The sequence below is a fragment of the Nerophis lumbriciformis genome, linkage group LG31 (assembly GCF_033978685.3).
Source record: "Nerophis lumbriciformis linkage group LG31, RoL_Nlum_v2.1, whole genome shotgun sequence".
NCBI classification, from domain to species: Eukaryota; Metazoa; Chordata; class Actinopteri; order Syngnathiformes; family Syngnathidae; genus Nerophis; species Nerophis lumbriciformis.
The window spans coordinates 24813221-24838102 of NC_084578.2; the positions used below are offsets into that span (position 1 = coordinate 24813221).

Below are 24882 nucleotides of genomic sequence, written 5' to 3' on the forward strand. Positions count from 1 at the left end.
TCACATTAGAAGTTACCGTATTTTCCGCACTATAAGGCGCACCGGATTATTAGCCGCACCTTCAATGAATGGCATATTTCATAACTTTGTCCACCAATAAGCCGCCCCGGACTATAAGCCGCGCCTACGCTGCGCTAAAGGGAATGTCAAAAAAACAGTCAGATAGGTCAGTCAAACTTTAATAATATATTAAAAACCAGCGTTCTAACAACTCTGTTCACTCCCAAAATGTACGCAAATGTGCAATCACAAACATAGTAAAATTCAAAATAGTGCAGAGCAATAGCAACAGCATGTTGCTCGAACGTTAATGTCACAACACACAAAATAAACATAGCGCTCACTTTCTGAAGTTATTCTTCATTCGTAAATCCTTCGTCTTCGGTGTCCGAAGTGAAAAGTTGGGCAAATTTACGATCCACTGGCAGATGTTGGCGTCGTCTGGCGCTGCCTCCTCGTCTTAGTGAAGGTGTGTTCGCCTTCTGTCATCCATTGTTCCCACGCAGTTAGCAGTCTAGCTTCGAATGCCCTGTTGACACCAATATCTAGCGGCTGGAGGTCTTTTGTCAATCCACCCGGAATGACGGCGAGTATTGAATTAAGCGCGTAAGCGTGTCTCTCAATGTGCTGTTATGAGCTAGCAAATATAACAACTACACTACCCAGCATGCAACGATAGTTACGAGCATGCGCGGTAGCCCTGAGAAGCGTTGTATGCTGGCAGTTAGCACGCTGTGAGTAAACGTTGAGAACTCAGTTAACACGCCTCATCTGCATTATTTATAATTAGACAGACAACACACTTAATAGGAGCCATTTTGGGGTCTTTACATAAACACACAAATGGAAATGAAACGTCACATATCCCAGCATGCACCGCGCGCTTCTTCGTCATCCACTGTTCCCACGCAGTTAGCAGTCTAGCTTCGAATGCCCTGTTGACACCAATATCTAGCGGCTGGAGGTCTTTTGTCAATCCACCCGGAATGACGGCGAGTATTGAATTAAGCGCGTAAGCGTGTCTCTCAATGTGCTGTTATGAGCTAGCAAATATAACAACTACACTACCCAGCATGCAACGATAGTTACGAGCATGCGCGGTAGCCCTGAGAAGCGTTGTATGCTGGCAGTTAGCACGCTGTGAGTAAACGTTGAGAACTCAGTTGACATGCCTCGTCTGCATTATTTATAATTAGACAGACAACACACTTAATAGGAGCCATTTTGGGGTCTTTACATAAACACACAAATGGAAATGAAACGTCACATATCCCAGCATGAACCGCGCGCTTCTTCTACGGGGAAAAAAGATGGCGGCTGTTTACCGTAGTTGCGAGACCTAAACTTTATGAAAATGAATCTTAATATTTATCCATATATAAAGCGCACCGGGTTATAAGGCGCACTGTCAGCTTTTGAGAAAATTTGTGGTTTTTAGGTGCGCCTTATAGTGCGGAAAATACGGTAAATAGCTGACATGAATGGACTTCAACACCATATTCAAATGTTATGAGTTTTAGTGAAGTGAAGTGAATTCTATTTATATAGCGCTTTTTTCTAGTGACTCAAAGCGCTTTTTACGTAGTGAAACCCAATATCTAAGTTACATTTAAACCAGTGTGGGTGGCACTGGCAGTAGGTGGGTAAAGTGTCTTGCCCAAGGACAAAACGGCAGGGACTAGGATGGCGGAAGTGGGGATCGAACCTGGAACCCTCAAGTTTCTGGTACGGCCACTCTACCAACCGAGCTATATGATGGAAATGACTAAGTGAAAATGTGGTTGCAGGAAAACATGCTACTTTTCTCCGACTAAAATTGAACTTCCACCTCTTTAAAACCACAAGCATCAACTGTGGCAAATTGGTTCAAGCTTTTGACCACAATTTATTCACTGCCTGTCTGTTCTGTGTGTACGCTTCTCTGCCGTGGTGAAATAGAAGCTTGCAGCACACATAAACTGGAGCGAGCACTTCCTGCCTGCATCGGATCCAGTCAGATTATGTCTCTCGTCATTTCAATTGAACGAATAATATGATAGGCGCTGTATCGTATTCACGGCAGATGACGTGCTAGCGTTCTTGCTCCGAGGTGGATGAGATCGACGTGGTTCATAAACACGACTTTCATTTATAGTTATTGCTTTTATGTCCTCCTCTTGATGAAACAACAATCTTACAATTACTACAAATAGCGCTGTTGCAATATTTTCTTGTAAATTGTAGTCAACTTTAGACCGTTTGTTCTGCCCATTTTGCTGTTTGACGACACTAGGCACGTTACTTAATGACGAAATTAATGAAAAATTGGCAAGCGGTTCCGAGGAATTGCTAGTTTTCGATTCCCATCCCTAATATTGATACAAACATTATTGATGATATCAATAAACACTTCATATACATCCAAGTAATCGCAAGAAAATAAACCACTAAATGTTGACAGACCACAATCTATCTAATTTCTAGGTGTGGTTTTTATGTTCTATTTATACATTTAAATTATGTTTTTGAACCTCTAAGTTATTTACTCATTTTGATTTTCAGTATTTCTTTCTCTTTCTTGTTTTTGTTCATCACAATATTAATCCATTGTTGTGCATACTCTACACTACAGTATTCCTCTGTCTTTAATTAGAAAATGATGGCATTTAAAGTGGAACTGCACTTTTTTTTTTCATTTTGCCAATCGTTCACAATCATTATCAAAGATGTGACGACGGAGGGATTTTTTTTTGCATTCTAAATATTAAAAAAATTTGACCAAAAATGCGCTTACAATGGAGCCTATGGGAGCTGTTCAGTTCTGCCTATACAGCCCCTAAAACATATCCAAACACCTCCATAAGGGTTTTATATACATGATGTAAGTATACATTTAATGTAATAACAAGCACATTTTTAATAACTTTTAATATTTACGTATTCTGATCATTTTAAGCATAAGCGGCACAATAATAACAAAATACGCATCAAGACGTTTACTTTTTTTCTTCTTCATCACTGATTTCTGCTGACTGCAGACTTTATGAGAGCCAACAAACATAATAAAACACCACTTACTGCGCAAGGTCTGCTGTCATTAGGATGCCGACTGCAAGGATGTTCATATATTCCCATATAGATGAAAAATGTCTCATAATCCTCGCGAAGAAACGGGTTGGTGGTGCGGGGGGAATAAGCACTTTTCGTGTCGTTCTAGCCAATTCCAGGTCCTAAGTGGTAGTCAAAGTGTCCCAACTTGTCGGATTATATCACAAGCCACCTTCTCTCCAGGTGAGATGCATGATTTATGATCTACAATAAATTTACAGGGAGCAGGGAAACGAAACAGCAGCAGACCAGTCGATGATGTCAATATCGGCACACAAGAAGTGATCACGTCGCTGCTGTAAAGAGTTTTTCCTGTGTTAGCACTCATAATTACAATATCACTAATACTTGGTTAATATTCCATCCATCCATCCATCCATCTTCTTCCGCTTATCCGAGGTCGGGTCGCGGGGGCAGCAGCCTAAGCAGGGAAGCCCAGACTTCCCTCTCCCCAGCCACTTCGTCCAGCTCCTCCCGGGGGATCCCGAGGCGTTCCCAGGCCAGCCGGGAGACATAGTCTTCCCAACGTGTCCTGGGTCTTCCTCGTGGCCTCCTACCGGTCGGACATGCCCTAAACACCTCCTTAGGGAGGCGCTCGGGTGGCATCCTGACCAGATGCCCGAACCACCTCATCTGGCTCCTCTCGATGCGGAGGAGCAGCGGCTTTACTTTGAGCTCCCCCCGGATGACAGAGCTTCTCACCCTATCTCTAAGGGAGAGCCCCGCCACCCGGCGGAGGAAACTCATTTCGGCCGCTTGTACCCGTGATCTTGTCCTTTCGGTCATAACCCAAAGCTCATGACCATAGGTGAGGATGGGAACGTAGATCGACCGGTAAATTGAGAGCTTTGCCTTCCGGCTCAGCTCCTTCTTCACCACAACGGATCGATACAGCGTCCGCATTACTGAAGACGCCGCACCGATCCGCCTGTCGATCTCACGATCCACTCTTCCCTCACTCGTGAACAAGACTCCGAGGTACTTGAACTCCTCCACTTGGGGCAAGATCTCCTCCCCAACCCGGAGATGGCACTCCACCCTTTTCCGGGCGAGAACCATGGACTCGGACTTGGAGGTGCTGATTCTCATCCCAGTCGCTTCACACTCAGCTGCGAACCGATCCAGTGAGAGCTGAAGATCCTGGCCAGATGAAGCCATCAGGACCAAATCATCTGCAAAAAGCAGAGACCTAATCCTGCAGCCACCAAACCGGATCCCCTCAACGCCTTGACTGCGCCTAGAAATTCTGTCCATAAAAGTTATGAACAGAATCGGTGACAAAGGGCAGCCTTGGCGGAGTCCAACCCTCACCGGAAACGTGTCCGACTTACTGCCGGCAATGCGAACCAAGCTCTGACACTGATCATACAGGGAGCGGACCGCCACAATCAGACAGTCCGAAACCCCATACTCTCTGAGCACTCCCCACAGGACTTCCCGAGGGACACGGTCGAATGCCTTCTCCAAGTCCACAAAGCACATGTAGACTGGTTGGGCAAACTCCCATGCACCCTCAAGGACCCTGCCGAGAGTATAGCGCTGGTTAATATTCAAATCACAAAATGTAAATGGAATATTGTTGGCGCTTTTTGAATGGTTATTTATCTGATTTTATGAGCGTAATAATGGAACTCCAATTGGCTTCGCTGTAAGCGGACTTTTATTTATGTTTGTTTAATATTTATTCTGTTGTCATGTCTTTCATAATGATTGTGAACAATAGGCACAATTCCAAAAAAAGTTTTTTTAAGACTGGAAGTGAATACATTTTAAATGACAAAATATAAACATGAAAACAACTGTAAGTGTCAACATGTAAAAGTTATAAATGGTTATGGTGTTAGTTTATTTTGAACATGCATACAATTACAACACAATTCATCACATGTTTCTAGTTTGTCATCACATCATGTTCGAAAACAAGTAGGAAGAACAGACCTTATTTAATGCTACCTCTTTTTGATTAATACTTATGTCCAACACATTTGTTTGCACCCAATCTGGAACAACAGTGAATAAATACATAAGTAAATAAATATATAGATCAATGAGTAAATAAATAAATATTAAAACATGAATGAACAATAAAGTTATCATACATTAACAGTTAAGTAAATTATGAATCACATCATGAAAAAGATTATCACATTTTTCAATAGGATTCAAGATATTTGTCAGGATTCTTTTTTTTTGTACTTTAAATTTGAGCAGTTTCTTGAAGTGGAAAATATTAGTACATTGTTTGACTTCTTATTATTAATCTGTCACATAAACTCATGAGGGAGGCAGGGTACACCCTGGACAAGTCACCACCTATTGCAGGGTATATATATATATATATATATATATATATATATATATATATATATATATATATATATATATATATATATATATATATATATATATATATATATATCCATCTTCTTCCGCTTATTCAAGGTCGGGTCGCGGGTCAGCTTAAGCAGGGAAGCCCAGCCACTTCATCCAGCTCCTGCTAAGCGGTAGAAAAATGGATGGATTGATATATATGGTTTATAACACCAAAAGATTATGGTCAGAGTGCAGAAGCGTTACTCCAGTGACGAAGAATCTACGGAAATTGCCAAAGACATTCGGAGCAGAATATTCAAAATGGCCGTCTGAAATTGTGGGATTTTGTGATGTTTAGACAATATTTTTCCATACTTTGCAGGTTGAAAATACAATTGGATGTGGTTTAACGGATACAATAAAACACAATTCAGCATATAAAGTCCATTTGTTTTTCCAGTATACTGGAAATACTATTGTTTATTGTTGAGGCTATTTTTTCACAATGTATTTTTTTTTTTTATCATACTCTTAATTCTCCACCCTTTTCCGGGCAAGAAAAGATGGAGTGCCATCTCCGGGTTGGGGAGGAGATCTTGCCCCAAGTGGAGGAGTTCAAGTACCTCGGAGTCTTGTTCACGAGTGAGGGAAGAGTGGATCGTGAGATCGACAGGCGGATTGGTGCGGCGTCTTCAGTAATGCGGACGCTGTATCGATCCGTTGTGGTGAAGAAGGAGCTGAGCCGGAAGGCAAAGCTCTCAATTTACCGGTCGATCTACGTTCCCATCCTCACCTATGGTCATGAGCTTTGGGTTATGACCGAAAGGACAAGATCACGGGTACAAGCGGCCGAAATGAGTTTCCTCCGCCGGGTGACGGGGCTCTCCCTTAGAGATAGGGTGAGAAGCTCTGTCATCCGGGGAGAGCTCAAAGTAAAGCCGCTGCTCCTCCACATCGAGAGGAGCCAGATGAGGTGGTTCGGGCATCTGGTCAGGATGCCACCCGAGCGCCTCCCTAGGGAGTTGTTTAGGGCACGTCCGACCGGTAGGAGGCCACGAGGAAGACCCAGGACACGTTGGGAAGACTATGTCTCCCGGCTGGCCTGGGAACGCCTCGGGATCCCCCGGGAGGAGCTGGACGAAGTGGCTGGGGTGAGGGAAGTCTGGGCTTCCCTGCTTAGGCTGCTGCCCCCGCGACCCGACCTCGGATAAGCGGAAGAAGATGGATGGATGGATGGATGGATTAATTCTTAATTTCTTATTTTTTGTGGGGGATTACAGATGTTTGTTTTTGTGTTTATGGCAACGAAGGAAACTCATATTTTTGTATTCAGATTAGTTTTTTAAAATATGAATAACTATTTGGTATATTTACTTGTTTTTTTTATTTTGTGTTTTAGGTTTACCAGCACTCTTTCTTAGCGTCATACCTCATCTTCAATCTAAACACCAGGTTTGATTTCTTTATGCACAATATTGTAAATTAGTGGACTGACAAGATTTGTGATCTATGGATCCTGATTTTTTTGTTGGTTTTGTTGTTGGATTAGGGAAGTGATTGAGTTAAATCCTCCAGAAGTATCAAATGCTGTTCTCCAGTTGGCTTCATGGGGTGTTAGTGGTCAGCAATTGGTAAGTAGTTGACTCAGCAAATTACACAATGGCAGTTTGTATTGTATTTTTTTCTATTGTCGTCAAACACAGGCATTATCATAAATGATAAATAAGTACGCTTATGTTTTAACATGGCTAATAATAGCATATGCGCCACTAAAACATTAAAAACAACATTTACAATTTACCATAACATATTTTCTCTAGTTGGAAGTGGAATTTTTGCAAGCTAAAATGTGAACATTTGTACTGACACAGATAACAGCGCAGTATATAAATGTTATTTTTCATAGTTTGTATGTAAATATTGAATAGTTGTGCTTCCTTGTCCGACATCATATCACTTTTTAGAATGGCAATCCTTACAGCTCTGTACTGTAAATTGTAGATAAGATCAAAAAGGAATACTCAAGAATAGGCATGGGCCCATATGAGATTGTGACGTACTGAAAAATATCACGGTTTCACGGTATAGTATTATAATTACAGTTTTAAAATGGGTTACTTTGAAATGTATTTATTAAAAAAAACAATAATAATGTTTTAGTATTTTTTAAACATTATAATAAAAACATAATGATTTAAACAAAACATAACTGAAATGTTTCAAAATAGATGATAAAGTGTCGTTATTAATGGAGTCTACTATTGCAAAACCTGCAATTTAGTGACAAAAACGCAAATATTTTATTTGTAAAAAAAAGACGACAACAGAAAATGCAAATAAATACAATCACTAAGTGGACCCTAGAAGATCACAACATAAATAAATAAATGATAAAAAAGACTGTTCTTACTAGTATGGGTCCTGATTGTGCCCCTCCAACCACGTGCAACCTTAAAGATTTTACTTTACTTACTTTACTTGTTTTTACTTTTGCTTAAACTGTACTGATTGTACAAACGTATGAAGGTACTTTTTAGTGGGTTTAAAACTGTTATGTGTTAATACAGTATCTTAAAACCGAGACTTGGCCCATGCCCACTCAGGAACATTCCAATGTAGATAGCGTGCTAATGAGAGTGATGCTGACGACTCATGTTGTGTTGGCAGAGGTCTCTTTTCTTTGTATCTTAACAGTAGTGGTTTTGCATCACAATAAAGCAAAATCATTCTTGTCGGCATGCCCACTCCTGTCGTAAATCAGGCACCAAACACTCAGATTCCATCCATCCATCCATTTCCTACCACTTGTCCCTCTAGGGGTCGCGACGGGCGCTCGATTTTTCCTAACTAAATCTGTGAGCATGATCTGTTGAAATCTGCTCGAATTAGAGTCAAATGTCTTCGAAGAAAATCTGAATAGTCCAGTTGTGATCTATGCCAGGGGCAGACCAATAGGGCGGGTCAGCCCCTCCCTCGAATCTGGGCTGAGGAGGGCGGGGCTCTTCCGCGGCCGAGACAGAGCCCGTAGGAGCTCAGAATTTTGTAGTGTAAAATACTGAATGAAATGTTGTGCTGTCATACCTGGCTTTATTTTCACTCCCATATTTTACTTTACAAAATGCTAATAATTTACAAGTGGATCGTCGACGACAATATTGTCAATATTTACCCAGCGTACACTTGGAGTCCAAGTGTATTTTGGGTAAAATCGTCATCAACCATCTACCCCATGACTTATCAGCAGAGGTGGGTAGAGTAGCCAGAAATTGTACTCAAGTAAGAGTACTGTTACTTTAGAGATTTATTACTCAAGTAAAAGTAAGGAGTAGTCACCCAAATATTTACTTGAGTAAAAGTAAAAAGTATGTTGTGAAAAAACTACTCAAGTACTGAGTAACTGATGAGTAACATACACACACATATCATATATATATATATATATATATATATATATATATATATATATATATACACACACATTTATATATATTTATATATATATATACATATATATATTTATATATATATATATATATATAGGAGCGCATCAAGAAAGTAAACAACCTCATCATAGCTGCCGATAAAACCACAAACTTCTACAGAATGGACATACCAGAACACCACACCTTACTGGACAGAAGCATCACCAAATCATACAAAAAAGCGCAACCCAACACCTTACAGAACATCCACCTGGAAAATAAAAGGATCGCGGCTGAACTGGACATTGAGGACAGGGTGGACGCCACAGCCAACAAGGAAGCCTTCATCACATTGAAGGACCACAAACCCAACTTCGCAAATAACCCAACATGCCGACTAATAAACCCAACTAAATCTGAAATAGGAAAAATCATCAAAATAATCCTGGACAGAGTCAACACAAAAATCAAGGACAAAACACCACTCAACCAATGGAGAAATACAGCAGCAGTAATCAAATGGTTCAATAACATCCAAGACAAACAACAGCACAACTTTATCTCCTTTGATATCGAGGAATTTTACCCTTCCATCACGCAAGACCTACTGACTCAAGCACTAGACTTCGCCTCAGACTACGACTCAATCACAGGCAACGAAAGAAACATCATCATCCACGCAAAAAACTAAATTTTCATCCACAACAGTACACCATGGCAAAAAAAGAACAATGCAACATTTGACGTCACTATGGGAAGTTTTGACGGAGCAGAAACGTGTGAACTCGTTGGGAGTTTCCTCCTCTCCCAGCTCGCTAGCCTCAATCTGAACCTTGGTATTTACCGTGATGACGGACTGGCAGTGTGTCGCGCCTCGCCAAGGAGCAGCGAGAATACCAAGAAGCGCATATGCCAAATTTTCAAAGAGAACGGCCTACGGATCACAATTGAAGCCAACAAGCAAACCGTCAACTTCCTTGACGTCACTTTCAACCTGAGAAATAACAGCTACCAACCATTCACGAAACCCAACACAACACTCCAATACGTGCACCATGACAGCAACCACCCACCCACCACCACGAAAAGAATACCTACCGGAATCAATAAAAGGCTATCGATGCTGTCATCTAGCAAAGCTGAATTTGACCAAGCAACCCCCCCGTACCAAAAAGCCCTTGATGAAAGCGGATACAATTTCACCCTCACCTATGAACCCACGCCAGGAAACCAGCCAAAAAAGAACAGAAAACGAAACGACATCATCTGGTACAACCCCCCATACAGCAAAAACGTCTCAACTAACATTGGACACAAATTCCTCAATCTGATTGACAAACACTTTCCCAAAGACAACACCCTAAGAAAAGTATTCAACAAGAACAACATTAAATTGAGCTACAGCTGCATGAACAATATACGACAAATCATCTCAAACCACAACAAAACAATTGCAAATGAGCCGTCGGCCCCCACACAGAGCGACTCCAAAACCAACAAAGACTGTAACTGCCGAAAGAAACCTGATTGCCCTCTCAACGGGGGGTGTTTACAAACATCAGTTGTCTACCAATCTAAGGTAATACGCAAGGACATTAACACATCTGACACATATGTAGGATTAACCGAGGGAGAATTCAAAACCAGATGGAACAATCACAAGGCTTCTTTCAGGAACAAAAACCTGCAAAATACCACAGAACTCAGCAAACACATTTGGGACCTCAAAGACAATAATGTTGAATATTCAATAACATGGCAAATTCTTGCATCCAGCACACCTTACAATAGTGGTAATAAAAGATGCAACCTATGCTTGAAAGAGAAACTGTTTATTATTTACCGTCCAGACCTGTCATCCCTCAACAAGCGCAGCGAAATTGTGACAGCATGCCGCCATAGACGGAAACACCTCCTAGGTAACACATGAGCCAATCACCACGCCCCTACGCCAGCCTGTACCCACCCACTCTGTGCCCTATATAAACCATGGTATGCGAATGCTCCCATTAAAATCTCCTGATGATTGAGGGTACCCCCCCCTCATGAAACAGGCCTGTAGAGATGAAATAGTCTTGTGATTTTTTTTCCCCACACATACATATATATATATATATATATATATATATATATATATATATATATATATACACACACATTTATTTATATATATATATATATATATATATATATATATATATATATATATATATATATATATATATACAGTATATAATTTATATTTATTTATTTTGCCGTTTTTGTTTACATGTTAATGGTGTTTTAATGAATATACATGCATGTTTAACACATATAGATTCCTTTCTTTCATGAAGACAAGAATATAAATTGGTGTATTACCTGATTCTGATGACTTGCATTGATTGGAATCAGACAGTAGTGCTGATAGCGTCCACGTTTTCAAATGGAGGAGAAAAAAGTTCCTCCTTTCTGTCTAATACCACATGAAAGTGGTTGATTTTTGGCATCTTATTTGTCCAGCTTCCATATTCGTTTTTATACACTTTACAAGAAATACATTGGCGGTAAACTCCGTTGCTTGCTAGCTTGTTTGCGCTGGCTTTCGGAGACTCTTGTTTTGAAAGCGCAGGCGCGATGGAGCGGCACTTTTATTGTGAAGACAGGAACTGTGCAGTCAGTCTTTAGGCTTTTGACGGGATGTACGGTTGAAATAAAAGGGTCTTTTTTCCTTCACACTTTTGATTGATTGATTGAAACTTTTATTAGTAGATTGCACAGTACAGTATATATTCCGTACAATTGACCACTAAATGGTAACACCCCAATAAGTTTTTCAACTTGTTTAAGTCAGGTCACGTGACCGCCTGGCTCTGTTTGATTGGCCCAACGTCACCAGTGACTGCATCTGATTGGTGGAACGGAGTGAACGTCACCAGTGACTGTATTTGTTGAAACGCAGGCACTATGAAGGTCTGTCTGACAGACCAAAACAAACAAAGTGTGCATTAACAGATCGATAAAAAATAGTAGCGAGTAGCGAGCTGAATGTAGATAAAAGTAGCGGAGTAAAAGTAGCGTTTCTCCTCTATAAATATACTCGAGTAAAAGTAAAAGTATGTTGCAATAAAACTACTCTTAGAAGTACAATTTATCCCAAAAGTTACTCAAGTAGATGTAACGGAGTAAATGTAGCGCGTTACTACCCACCTCTGCTTATCAGTCAGTTGTGGTGGTCAGACGGACGGTGAGTATTTAACTTTAAAACTATTTTCTTAAAACTGTATCCTAATTAAAATGTATCCCCTAGTTAGTGCCTATTGTAAGGCATATTTTCAGAGAGTATTCATTTTTACAGCATGTTTTAAAAAGATGTATTAACATTCAAAAAATTACTTCTGGGTCTATTATATTGATCAACTCATTCCCAGCAGGCAACAAGACACTGATACAACGTTGATTATACCAGTGACGTGCAGTCACTGGAGGCACACGAGTGTGGCTCTTCCATTGTCTCCATTGTTAGAATTAGGATAGTTTGTTTGCTAACATTATTTTGCACTCAGAATGCATAAAAGAAGAAAAAACATATTGTCTTACATAAGGGTTGTGAATGATAGGCAAACAAAAAAATAAATAAGTTCAGATTCCCTTTAATATTTTTTTTACATGCTGTGAATGTGCTGATGCTGATGAATATGTGTGAGGAAAATGCTCATTTTAGCAAAAGTGGCTGGCTGGATAACTTTTTAAAATCTGGTTAATGCTCATTATTAGTAAACCCAATTAATTAATGTTGTAAAATGATGTTAGGATGAGCTTTATTATTTGGGTTTAGGTGGCCCCGTTATAGGGCCCGCCCCCTGACTTGTTCCGCCACTGATCAATCCAATGCCCTGACAACACAACATTAAGTTGTTTTTCATCTGAGAATTCCTACTTTTTATAGTTGTTTAATGAAGTGATCATTTTAGTTACTATATACAGTATCTGATAATATAGTTAGAAAGTTTGTTACGATATGTGGAGTCTTTTCAGTGAAAGCACTCATTACTCTTGAAATGACATACTTGCTATAAAGCTAGTTTGCAGTATAAACATACTGTAACACTGATTACTGTGGATTTGTTTATTTGACAGATATACATTTTTGAAAACAACATTTACTACCAAGCAGATATGAAGAGCAGCTCATTGAGGCTCACTTCTTCTGGACAGGATGGTGTCATCTTCAACGGCATTGCAGACTGGCTGTATGAGGGTACACATATAATCTTCTATTATTATATACTGTATTCTGTTATTACCATGGTACAGTGGTACTTTGGGATAAAAGTGCTCCAGTTTACAAGCTGTTCGGTGTACAAGCAGTCTGTAAAAGCCCACCCTCCAAGGTAAATTCTGTACATTATTATTACATTACTTAATAAAAATACTGTAGTTGTTTGTAATGCCTTATATTGTATTGTTTAATACAATATTTATCATCTAAAAGTTTGATTTTCATTTTAAAAGGGATGTTACATTTTAAGGTTTTGGTTTTGGTGCGTGCCAAGTACAGATTAAATTTATATTAATTATTTTAATGGGTGACAATGTTTCCCAATACGAATGTATCGAGGTACAAGTCACAAAACCAAATAAACTTGTATCCCAATGTACTTCTGTATTTTATACTGTGATCAGTGGTGATTGGTCTTGGAAACTCAGCTTTACCAATAACGTCAAAAATATAAGTGGTGAAATATGTACTCTTGTGTTTACATTTCATTGACTAAATATGCGCCAGAATGTGTTCAACTTCTGTTGAGAATCAGCTACTTATCATTTCTTCTCATTGATTGTGGTAGTGTCACAGTGCATTAAACAATGTTGAAGCTGAGTGTCCATTGACTTTAATGGGGGAGCATTGAGTGGGTTGTTCCACTGCAGCCAAACTAGAGAGTCATTGGATAAATAATCAGCTTTGTTCCACCCATCAGACACCTAGCGTCTCTGGAAGTGTATGGAAAATGGATCTAGAGCTTCTACATGATGATTGGATGATCTGTCTGAGGCAAAAATCATTCTTCGATAAACAGCAAAATGAGTTGTTTGAATATAAACTCCTGCCAGAGCAATTCTAAAGTTTAATTCCTTTGTTCAGAGTTGATACAAAGAATTTTACAATCTTCTAAGGGACCTATTATTTGTTAAAAGCAACTAACGACAAATCTAGCATTTTTCTTCTAGTGTTATTGGAGATTGTACTTGTGTTTGGAGACGCTTGACTTCTGTCGCTCTGCAGTGTCCCCAACAAGCAGCCACAGCTGCAGCTAACCCATCCACACTACGGTAGCCTCGCAGCAGCCTCAACTTGCGAGCAAGCTAGCAAGTGCAAGATGCATATAATGGCAGATAATTTGAATAGTGTTGACCGGATTTTGGCGAAACCATCTGACAGTCTTCTGTACTAGACAAAACAGCAGGGCAGATCAACGCCTCAGATTGATCTGGAGCAAAGAGTGGGTAAAAGAAAAGTAAAGTATTTTCATCTATTCTGATATGACAAAATCAGCTGGCTGACTGGAAGTGCTGCGACAAACAAAATGTACTGTTGGTCATGGCTTTCGACAAAACCATCTCAGGGATGATCAAAAGTAGGTTTTGGGGATCTATCTAACTTTGACATGGTCCAGTCACTGGAAAGGACGTCTCGCTGTAAGACAGGGCCACAGATAAGTCTCTTGAAAATATAATTCACATAGAAAATTACGTGATGACACCTTTTATAATATAGACCAGGTTTGTTTTTATTGAAGGCCACTTCGCCAATATGACTGCCTTCAGTGGGCCGCTTGTAACAGTTATTATATATAAATATAAATGTATATCATATTTTTTATGTACACGTGGATAGATAACTTACTTTAAAATCATAAGTCAATCAATCAATCAATGTTTATTTATATAGCCCTAAATCACAAGTGTCTCAAAGGGCTGCACAAGACACAACGACATCCTCGGTACAAAGCCCACATAAGGGCAAGGAAAAACTCACCCCAGTGGGACGTCAATGTGAATGACTATGAGAAACCTTGGAGAGGACCGCATATGTGGGTAATCCCCCCCCCCCCCCCCACTCCTCTAGGGGAGACCGAAAGCAATGGATGTCGAGTGGGTCTGACATAATATTGTGAGAGTCCAGTCCATAGTGGATCCAACATAATAGTGAGAGTCCAGTTCATAGTGGGGCCAGTAGGAAACCATCCCGAGCGTAGACGGGTCAGCAGTGCAGAGATGTTCCCAACCGATACACAGGCGAGCGGTCCACCCTGTGTCCCGACTCTGGACAGCCAGCACTTCATCCATGGCCACCGGACCTGTGTGTCTCCCCCTCCACAAGGGAAAGGGGGTAGCAGAGGAGAAAAGAAAAGAAACGGCAGATCAACTGGTCTAAAAAAGTGGGGCTATTTAAAGGCTAGAGTATACAAATGAGTTTTAAGATGGGACTTAAATGCTTCTACTGAGGTAGCATCTCTAACTGTTACCGGGAGGGCATTCCATAGTACTGGAGCCCCAATAGAAAGCGCTCTATAGACCGCAGATTTTTTGGGGGCTCTGGGAATCACTAATAATCCAGAGTTCTTTGAACGCAGATTTCTTGCCGGGACATATGGTACAATACAATCGGCAAGATAGGCTGGAGCTAGACCGTGTAGTATTTTATACGTAAGTAGTAAAACCTTAAAGTCACATCTTAAGTGCACAGGAAGCCAGTGCAGGTAAGCCAGTATAGGCGTAATATGATCAAACTTTCTGCTAGACTTTCTTTGTACCAACTGTAATCTTTTAATGCTAGACATAGGGAGACCCGAAAATAATACGTTACAGTCATCGAGACAAGACGTAACGAACGCATGAATAATGATCTTAGCGTCGCTAGTGGATAAAATAGAACACATTTTAGCGATATTACGGAGATGAAAGAAGGCCGTTTTAGTAACACTCTTAATGTGTGACTCAAACGAGAGAGTTGGGTCGAAGATAATACCCAGATTCTTTACAGAGTCGCCTTGTGTAATAGTTTGGTTGTCAAATGTTAAGGTGGTATTATTAAATAGGTGTCGGTGTCTAGCAGGACCGATAATCAGCATTTTCGTTTTCTTAGCGTTAAGTTGCAAAAAGTCCATTGTTTAATTTCATTAAGACACACAAGTCAAGGTGACAAGCAGATATGAAAGTCCATCCATCCATCCCATCCATTGTCTACCGCTTAATCCCTTCGGGGTCGCGGGGGGCGCTGGAGCCTATCTCAGCTACAATCGGGGTACACCCTGGACAAGTCGCCACCTCATCAGAGGGCCAACACACATAGACAGACAACATTTTTACACTCACATTCACACACTAGGGCCAATTTAGTGTTGCCAATCAACCTATCCCCAGGTGCATGTCTTTGTAGGTGGGAGGAAGCCGGAGGAACCCACGCAGTCACGGGGAGAACATGCCAACTCCACACAGAAAATATCCAGAGCCTGGGATTGAACCCAGGACTGCTCAGGACCTTCGTATTGTGAGGCAGACGCACTAACCCCTCTTCCACCGTGCTGCCCCAGATATGAAAGTATTTATCTTAATTTTACAAAAAAATTTTTAATACAGATAGGGATGTGTACCAAATTCAGTACTTTTTTGGCACCGACCAAATCCCGCTGGTCCTACAGGGCACTGATTCAGATAAAATCCAAGGGTGCCATCTTACTGTACCTTGGTTCCGCGTGATGTCACTCCCTGTTGCTGACTTTTCGCACTCCAGCAGCACTGAAAGCGTACTCAGCCAAACAACCTAGACGCAATCTTGCAATTTTCAATGCCAACAAAGAAATTGACTCAACAAACAATTCAAAGTATGTAAAGTAAGGCTCCACTTTTCCAAAAACATGCTGGCTTGATGCTAAACACACACACAACGTGGGACACTCACGTTGTACAGCTGTAAAGGTAGAGGCCTGACAAAGTGCAATCCTCTTGTCCAGGTTGGCGTTGGACACATAGGGCCTGATTTACTAAAGGTTTGCGCGTACTAAAACATATGCAAACTTGATAGCACACGCAAAGCTGATCTACTAAACATGTGCAAAGTGGATTGTGTCTGTTAAGTGAGCAGAATAAGGCATGCCATCCATTCTGTGTCCCTGTCTTCATTGATATGTAAAATATATGCTGATCATTAAAACGGCCACAATACTGGGATGAGACAAATGCAAATATAATTATTTAGCACACGCAATGTGATTTACCAACACTCATCACCATTTTGCGAGCACTATTTTGCACTTTATTTAGTAACTGTGCAAACTGACAGTTCCACACATGGCTGCAGGTTCAGTGCTCGTGCTGCACAGACAGACATTTTAAACATATCGTCTATTCAGCAACATCATGTTGTAGCTGCTCAAGGACTTAAGGGTCTGATTAAAACAAATCAAATTGATGCGTTATGTTGTCCTTTAGTATTTGTATAATGACTTTCGTTTTTCTCACATACGATACTTATATTGAAATATTTCCTATATGGAAAAAAATATGTAAGAATCTAACCAGAAATGGTACTGCAATCACGGTGAAATTGATGTATGAAATTGATGTAGTCCTTTCCCCCTCTCCCTGACTGAGGTTGCCAGATACACAGCCGAATCCAGCTCAACCCAAAATTATAGAAGATACATTTTACCAAGGTATGCCTATAGGCTACTGTTTCAAACTTTTCAGATTGCCATATAGCTTGGTACACGTAGTCCACAATAATAATTATTTTATCATGTGATTTGGCTGTCTCCATACGTTTCACATTGCCATGACAGCTGTGTTAATGTTGGAACCCATTTCCTCACCGTATCAGCATAAGATTTCGGGGCTGTAAATCTAATTTTGAAATGAGCATATCCCGGCTGAACTACTGTTATCAGTTATAGAGGTATTCAAAAATAACATGATTTATTAATGCCTTTTGACATATCAGGACCATTTAATGATGACTTCTTACATATGGCTCCTTTAAATATGCATTTTTGCGTATTGAGCGGACTAATTGCAGTGTTTTTCTCATGGACCTTCAGCGGTCCAAAAAAAATTAAATAGTGGTGTCAATGTGCTGCAGGATTGCTTCTTAAGTGCCCATAAAACGTGGTAAATGTCCCCCGCATGTTTGAAAATATTGCAAAACGCCACAGACATGATAACATGAATATGCAGAGAGTGTCTCCGTGGTGATTCCCCGTATAGTACCGTATTTTCCGCACTATAAGGCGCACCGGATTATTAGCCGCACCTTCTATGAATTACATATTTCATAATTTTGTCCACCAATAAGCCGCCCCGGACTATAAGCCGCGCCTACGCTGCGCTAAAGTGAATGTCAAAAAAACGCTGCGCTAAAGTGAATGTCAAAAAAACAGTCAGATAGTTCAGTCAAACTTTAATAATATATTGAAAACCAGCGTTCTAACAACTCTGTCCCAAAATGTACGCAAATGTGCAATCACAAACATAGTAAAATTCAAAATGGTGTAGAGCAATAGTAACATAATGTTGCTCGAACGTTAATGTCACAACACACAAAATAAACATAGCGCTCACCTTCTGAAGTTATTCTTCATTCGTAAATCCTTCGAATTCTTCGTCTTCGGTGTCCGAATTGAAAAGTTGCGCAAGCGTGGTATCCAAAATGGCCGGTTCCGTCTCGTCGAAGTCATCGGGAGTCAGTGTCGCTGTTGTTCTGTGAATCCTGCCTTCCGGAAAGCTCGGACCACAGTTGTGACCGAAATATCTGCCCAGGCATTTACGATCCACTGGCAAATGTTGGCGTATGTCGTCCGGAGCTGTCTGCCCGTCTTAGTGAAGGTGTGTTCGCCTTCGGAGCTGTGTGAAAAAAGCCACCCGGCCTCTTCGCGTAAACTTCCCTTAACCACTCGCTCATCTTTTCTTCATCCATCCATCCCTTCGAGTTAGCTTTTATGATGACGCCGGCTGAAAAGGTCTCTTTTGGCAAGGTCTTCCTTTTGAATATCACCATGGGTGGAAGTTAGCATGGCAAGCTAGAACCACAGTGAAGGATGACTTCTCATTCCCTGTGGTGCGAATATTCACCGTACGTGCTCCCGTTCCACAGTGCGGTTCACAGGAATATCAGTTGCTGTGAAATACGGTAGTAATCCGTGTGCGGATGGAGAGATTGCGTCTTTTTATGAACCGGATCCTTGTCCTTTGTAGGAGCCATTTTGTGGTCTTTACAGATGTAAACAGGAAATGAAACGTACGGTGATATCCGCGCGTTTTTTCTTCTTCTTCCGGGGGCGGGTGGTTGCTTAAAGCGCTTCCTGTTCTATGGGGGCGGGTGCTTTCCTTGGCGGTTGCTTGCGTAGAAGAAGAAGCGCTTCCTGTTCTACCGGGAAAAAAGATGGCGGCTGTTTACCGAAGTTGCGAGATCGAAACTTTATGAAAATTAATCGTAATAAAGCGCACCGGGTTATAAGGCGCACTGTTAGCTTTTGAGAAAATTTGTGGTTTTTAGGTGCGCCTTATAGTGCGGAAAATACGGTACATGCAAAATCCTCATTTAAATAAGGGGGTCTGCACAGCATTTTCAATCGCACATGCAGTCTTAGTAAATCACACGCAACACGCCTACTAGTACACGTTATTTTATAGATTGCTCATTGTTTACCACATGTTTATTAGATCTTAGTAAATCAGGCCCATACTGTAGCTAACAACCAAATTCTATGAAGAAAGCAATGTTACTACTGTATTAGCACTGAAAAAAAGTGCTGGAGCATGATGGAGCAGCATGCACACATGATGCCCCCTTCACATTTCTGGCTGCCCCCTCATACTGTATATGCCTGCCGAGAACCGGCCTTGATATAACCTCTTTATTGTAACTTTTTAAACATGTCTAAAACAAACACATTGTAATATACCTGTTAGAAAAAGCGGATACAGGCACAAGACTTACTGTAGTGTGTACGATACCAAGCAAACAAGGATGTAGTTGTAGTAGGATTACAGGATGCAAAGTCTGAAGCGAGGCGCTGTAAACGAGACTTTAATCTCAATCACAAGGAGAGAATCAACATTCAAAACATGAAGTACAGTAACTGAGAAGAAAAGAAAAACAAAGACTCAAGGTGGTAGCACACAGGAACGATGAAAACAATCGGGTCAGGAAACAGAAAAATGATGCATCGAACATGCAGGTCGCCCTACTGACAACATGGAATTTACGAACACTCATGATTAAAGATTACACCAAAGGGGCCAAGGGATAGCATTAAGCCCCAAACACAAAACAGATGGACAACATAGGAGCACAAAAGCAATAATAATGGTTAGCACAAGCTTTGAAATTTTCAATTTGTAAAAATACACTGAAAATGTGTCTTTTGTGTGTGTGTGTGTGTGTGTGTGTGTGCGTGTGTGTGCGTGTGCGTGCGTGCGTGCGTCTGCGTGTGCGTGAATAATCTGCCACTCCTTGGCAGGGGCGCCGCTAGGGATTTAGGGCCCCATGAAAAGAATCTTTACAGGGCCCCCAACACAGTGTCATTATTTTTTCTGTATTATAATTTCATCATCATTAAGGGCCTCTCTCGACCCCCCTCCATCATGGGCCCCTAGAATCCGTCTCCTTTACCCCCCCTTTTCGGCGCCCCTGCTCCTTGGTGTGGATGTGTGGAGTTCATGAAGCAGACAAATTGTGTCCATCTGCCTCGTTGCTCCGCCCCCAACCGCAAAACAAGGCATAAACAGGAAAGGGAGGCAGAAATAGGGAAATACAATATTAATCATCCACAAGATTTGGCTGTAAAACATTTTCATTTAGTGAGCATAATTCTGCAACAATTTCACACATAAATTACTAATAATGATAATGGTGTTATTATAATAATATTAGAGATGTCCGATAATGGCTTTTTTGCCGATGTCCGATATTCCGATATTGTCCAACTCTTAATTACAGATACCGATATCAACCGATACCGATGTATACAGTTGTGGAATTAACACACTATGCCTAATTTTGTTGTGATGCCCCGTGAGATGCATTAAACAATGTAACAAGGTTTTCCAAAATAAATCAATGCCAACATGGCACTGTCATATTTATTATCGAAGTCACAAAGTGCATTATTTTTTTTAACATGCCTCAAAACAGCAGCTTGGAATTTGGGACATGCTCTCCCTGAGAGAGCATGAGGAGGTTGAGGGGGGCGGGGTTGAGGTGGGGGGCGGGGGGCTAGCGGGGTAGCGGGGGGTGTATATTGTAGCATCCCGGAAAAGTTAGAGCTGCAAGGGGTTCTGGGTATTTGTTATGTTGTGTTTATGTTGTGTTACGGTGCGAATGTTCTCCCGAAATATGTTTGTCATTCTTGTTTGGTGTGGATTCACAGTGTGGCGCATATTTGTAACAGTGTTAAAGTTGTTTATACGGCCACCCTCAGTGTGACCTGTATGGCTATTGACCAAGTATGGCTTGCATTCACTTGTGTGTGTGAAAAGCCGTAGATATTATGTGATTGGGCCGGCATGCAAAGGCAGTGCCTTCAAGGGTTTTTGGTGCTTTGTACTTCTTCCTACATCCGTGTACACAGCGGCGTTTTAAAAAGTCATACATTTTACTTTTTGAAACCAATACCGATCATTTTGAAACCGATACCGATAATTTCCGATAGTACATTTTAAAAGCATTTATCGGCCGATAATATCGGCAGTCTGATATTATCGGACATCCCTAAATAATATTGAATTTGATTTGTTTCCTGATATATATCCAATAGGACAAACATGAAAGTCAAATTTATCACTAGCACATTTCAACTAAACGGCTACCATTTAGAAACTAGAAAAATTAAATGTTGTTGGAAATTGCGTGTGAAAGCTGAAAAGCATCATACAGGCACACTGCTTCTTGATGTCCTTCTGCATCTTGAGGAAACGACTACCGCAACTATTCGACCCAAACGTAACAAATCGTCAAGAACACTTAAAAACAACAACATTGAAGGTGGCAATGAATGGGGTAGAGAGGCCCACACCTTTTAGGGGGCCTAGAATTCCTAGGAACGGCCATGATTACAATACTACATGTTCATTTTAGTATTCACACATTTACTTACAGTAATGCAATTCACTATTTATCCTCTGACTCCTGTTTCACTTTTACTTTGGATTGTCTTTGTTTTCCAGAGGAGGTTTTGCACTCTCAGGCAGCTCACTGGTGGTCACCTGACGGCTCAAGACTGGCCTACCTGACAATTAATGACTCGCTGGTGCCAAAGATGCTACTGCCCTCTTATTTGGGCTCACTGTACCCCCGGGGTCAAGAGTATGCGTACCCTAAGGTGAGAATTCACTGTACACACAATCCAGTATAAACCATAGTAAGGTGGTAGAGATGCGCGGTTTGCGGGCACAACCGCGGAGTCCGCGGATTATCCGCGGATCGGGCGGATGAAATTTAAAAAAATAAGATTTTATCCGCGTGCGGGTCGGGTCGGGCGGATCAATTAGATTTTTTTTTTTTTTTTTTTTTTTTTTGCGGGTGGCAGTTAAACCAATTCGGAAATATATACACATAGTTAAATGTTGTTACCCACATACGAAAAACGAGCAGGCACCTGCTGCATATGCCACAACAGAAGAAAAAAAAGAAAAGAGATGGACACTTTTACGGAGCGGAGAAGGGACGCCTCGCCGGTGTCCGGGACCGAGGCCCCTTCCCCCGAGAGGGCCCCACCGGGAGCCGTAGCTGAGGCGATCCGCGAGAAGGGCCCGACGCATGTCCAGGGTCACTACCGCGCCCACCGCACCGACACCCCGCCTCGTCCGCCTTCGCCGCGGCCGGCGTCACGCGCAGCAGGTAAGCAGCTTACCTGCCCGCCACCCCCCGAAATTCACATTTCTATCACAATTATCATACTGTAAACATGGTAAGCTAACTTCATTAAAATTAATAGTCCTGTCAATAGCATGTAATTACAATTCAAATGTAGTTTTTTTGTAAGCCTTTCAAAAGAATTCAAAATATGAAAAATTAATGAAAATTAATTTAAGCCATCAGACACTTTGAAAAGTGGCACATCACATCTCTAATGTAATCATTTGAACTTTTCAACAGAAATAGCACTGCAAAAATATTAAGGACATACTTCTGTATTTTGGTAGTTATGCTGTCAACATTTAACAAGATTTCTTCAACTTGGACTTGAAAGCATAAATAGTATAAACACTTTTAACAGTATGTCGTGCTGTGAAATACAGCCGACAGGATTGCGCACCACACAGGAAGCAAGGCTAAAGTGCATGCAGGTGCAGGAGAACAAAGGACTTCTTTCATTTAAGGTTTGTGATAAACCATCAAACTCATTCGTTAAAAGGACTCTATAGTAATATAAAGCGAATTTTTCTGGACATTATCATGCAAGAAAAGTTTATTTTTGGGATCGCGATCACCGCGTAATGATTTTTAAAGGTTGCATTACATTATTAACTGTCCCATGTGATCAGCCAGTGCGATTGGAAGTCCATGCTCAATTATTGCCTCCGTAAATAAAACTTCGGCATTTATCACATCCAAAGAATCTGTTTGGGCGACGAAAAACGTTGAAAGTTTTCCACTTGTATCGCTAGCAACGGCATTAGACTTGTGTTTTTTTGTCCCAAAGTGGTCTTTTACATCGCTAATTCCTCCGTGTCCGATCGAAAAATCTTGTCTGCACAAGGTGCAATTCGCGTAGTTTTCACCCTTTTTTTTTTAAATTAAAGAAAAAACGTATTTTTTATCACTGCACCCGTAACCCGGAATAGGTTGATGAAAACCGTACGAATTACGGGAAAACCGGAGTAGTTGGCAGGTGCCTCACTAATGCCTTGCATCGTCTATATTAGATATACCGGGCGGATGGCGGGCGGATGCAGTTCTGATCAAATGTTAGATCGGGTGGATTGCGGATGGTTGACGACTTTCTGATGCGGTTGCGGATGAAATATTTGCCTATCCGCGCATCTCTATAAGGTGGTATTCAGCTTCATTGATTCACTTCAAAGCTATACTAACTTGTGCCTGCTAATTATTATTATTAATATGAGTTTTTTTTAAACATAACCATGCTAAGCTATTTTCATTTATATATTCAGTCTCTGTTAACAAATAAAATTACCTTAAACATGGCGGCTTGTTTATCAGGGAGGAAATTTACACATTTAAATACATTTGATTTACTACTGAATATACTATACTTTAGTCCATTAAGAAGGCTTACACCTCTCATCCCTGCTGCATCTTGATACTACACAGTTGCTATGACTACCACTGCACACTACTTGTGAATGTCAATTTTGTTCTTGTTTAATTCATGGAAGCACCTCCTTGCTCCCTTTAGAAGAGGGATAGATATTGTGGAAATGTTTCACGCGTATGGAAAGAGTTTTAATGCATTTTATGAGACAGTTCACACTTCTCATCTCAATGTGCATGTGTCTCAAACGCGCACGTCAAATGTCTGTTTGTTTCTTGTATATACAAAGCAGGAACAACATGTAACAATATATAAAATCTGTATTGCTCAAATCACACAATTGCCGTCCAACCGCATAGCTCAGACTTACTTCTATTACCTGTGTAGTGCTAAGACTTCTGGGTAATTAAAATGTATTTGTCCTAGTTTACATGTATGTATACATGTGTTTTTACAAGTAAACTATAATGCTGGCCTGGCAAAGAGGCAGCATTTACATGACAAATATGTTGAAATGTGATGTTTTACATGTACATGTAGGGGTTTTGAGTAATTTCTGAGAATTCCTAATGACAGCTTGCTGGGGGCTAAGTATCTAAAACACTAGTTCAAAGCGGTTGCCTGGCAATCTGAAGCTATACGGAGATCAGATTGTGGTGGCAAGAAATACTTCAATAATGAATCAAGCTAAATATGTTCTGGACCAAAAATCAATCCATATTGTCTTCTGCTCACTAGTGTTACCTGTCTGAGTTAGTGTGTAGACTAGAGCTGCAGCTCTTGAATATTATAGTAATCGAGTA

At 40.8% G+C, this 24882-nt stretch overlaps 1 protein-coding gene across 2 annotated transcripts in view; it reads left to right on the top strand.

Annotated features, from left to right (window-relative positions):
• LOC133574262 (inactive dipeptidyl peptidase 10-like) overlaps positions 1 to 24882 on the top strand; it is a 167617-nt gene that overhangs the window by 53593 nt on the left and 89142 nt on the right. For both annotated transcript variants that reach the window (XM_061926364.1, XM_061926365.1), the window contains exons 7-10: positions 6800 to 6852; positions 6950 to 7031; positions 12942 to 13062; positions 22029 to 22183. In XM_061926364.1, coding sequence (XP_061782348.1) covers positions 6800 to 6852; positions 6950 to 7031; positions 12942 to 13062; positions 22029 to 22183 — 411 coding nt within the window. The remainder of the gene's footprint in view (positions 1 to 6799; positions 6853 to 6949; positions 7032 to 12941; positions 13063 to 22028; positions 22184 to 24882) is intronic.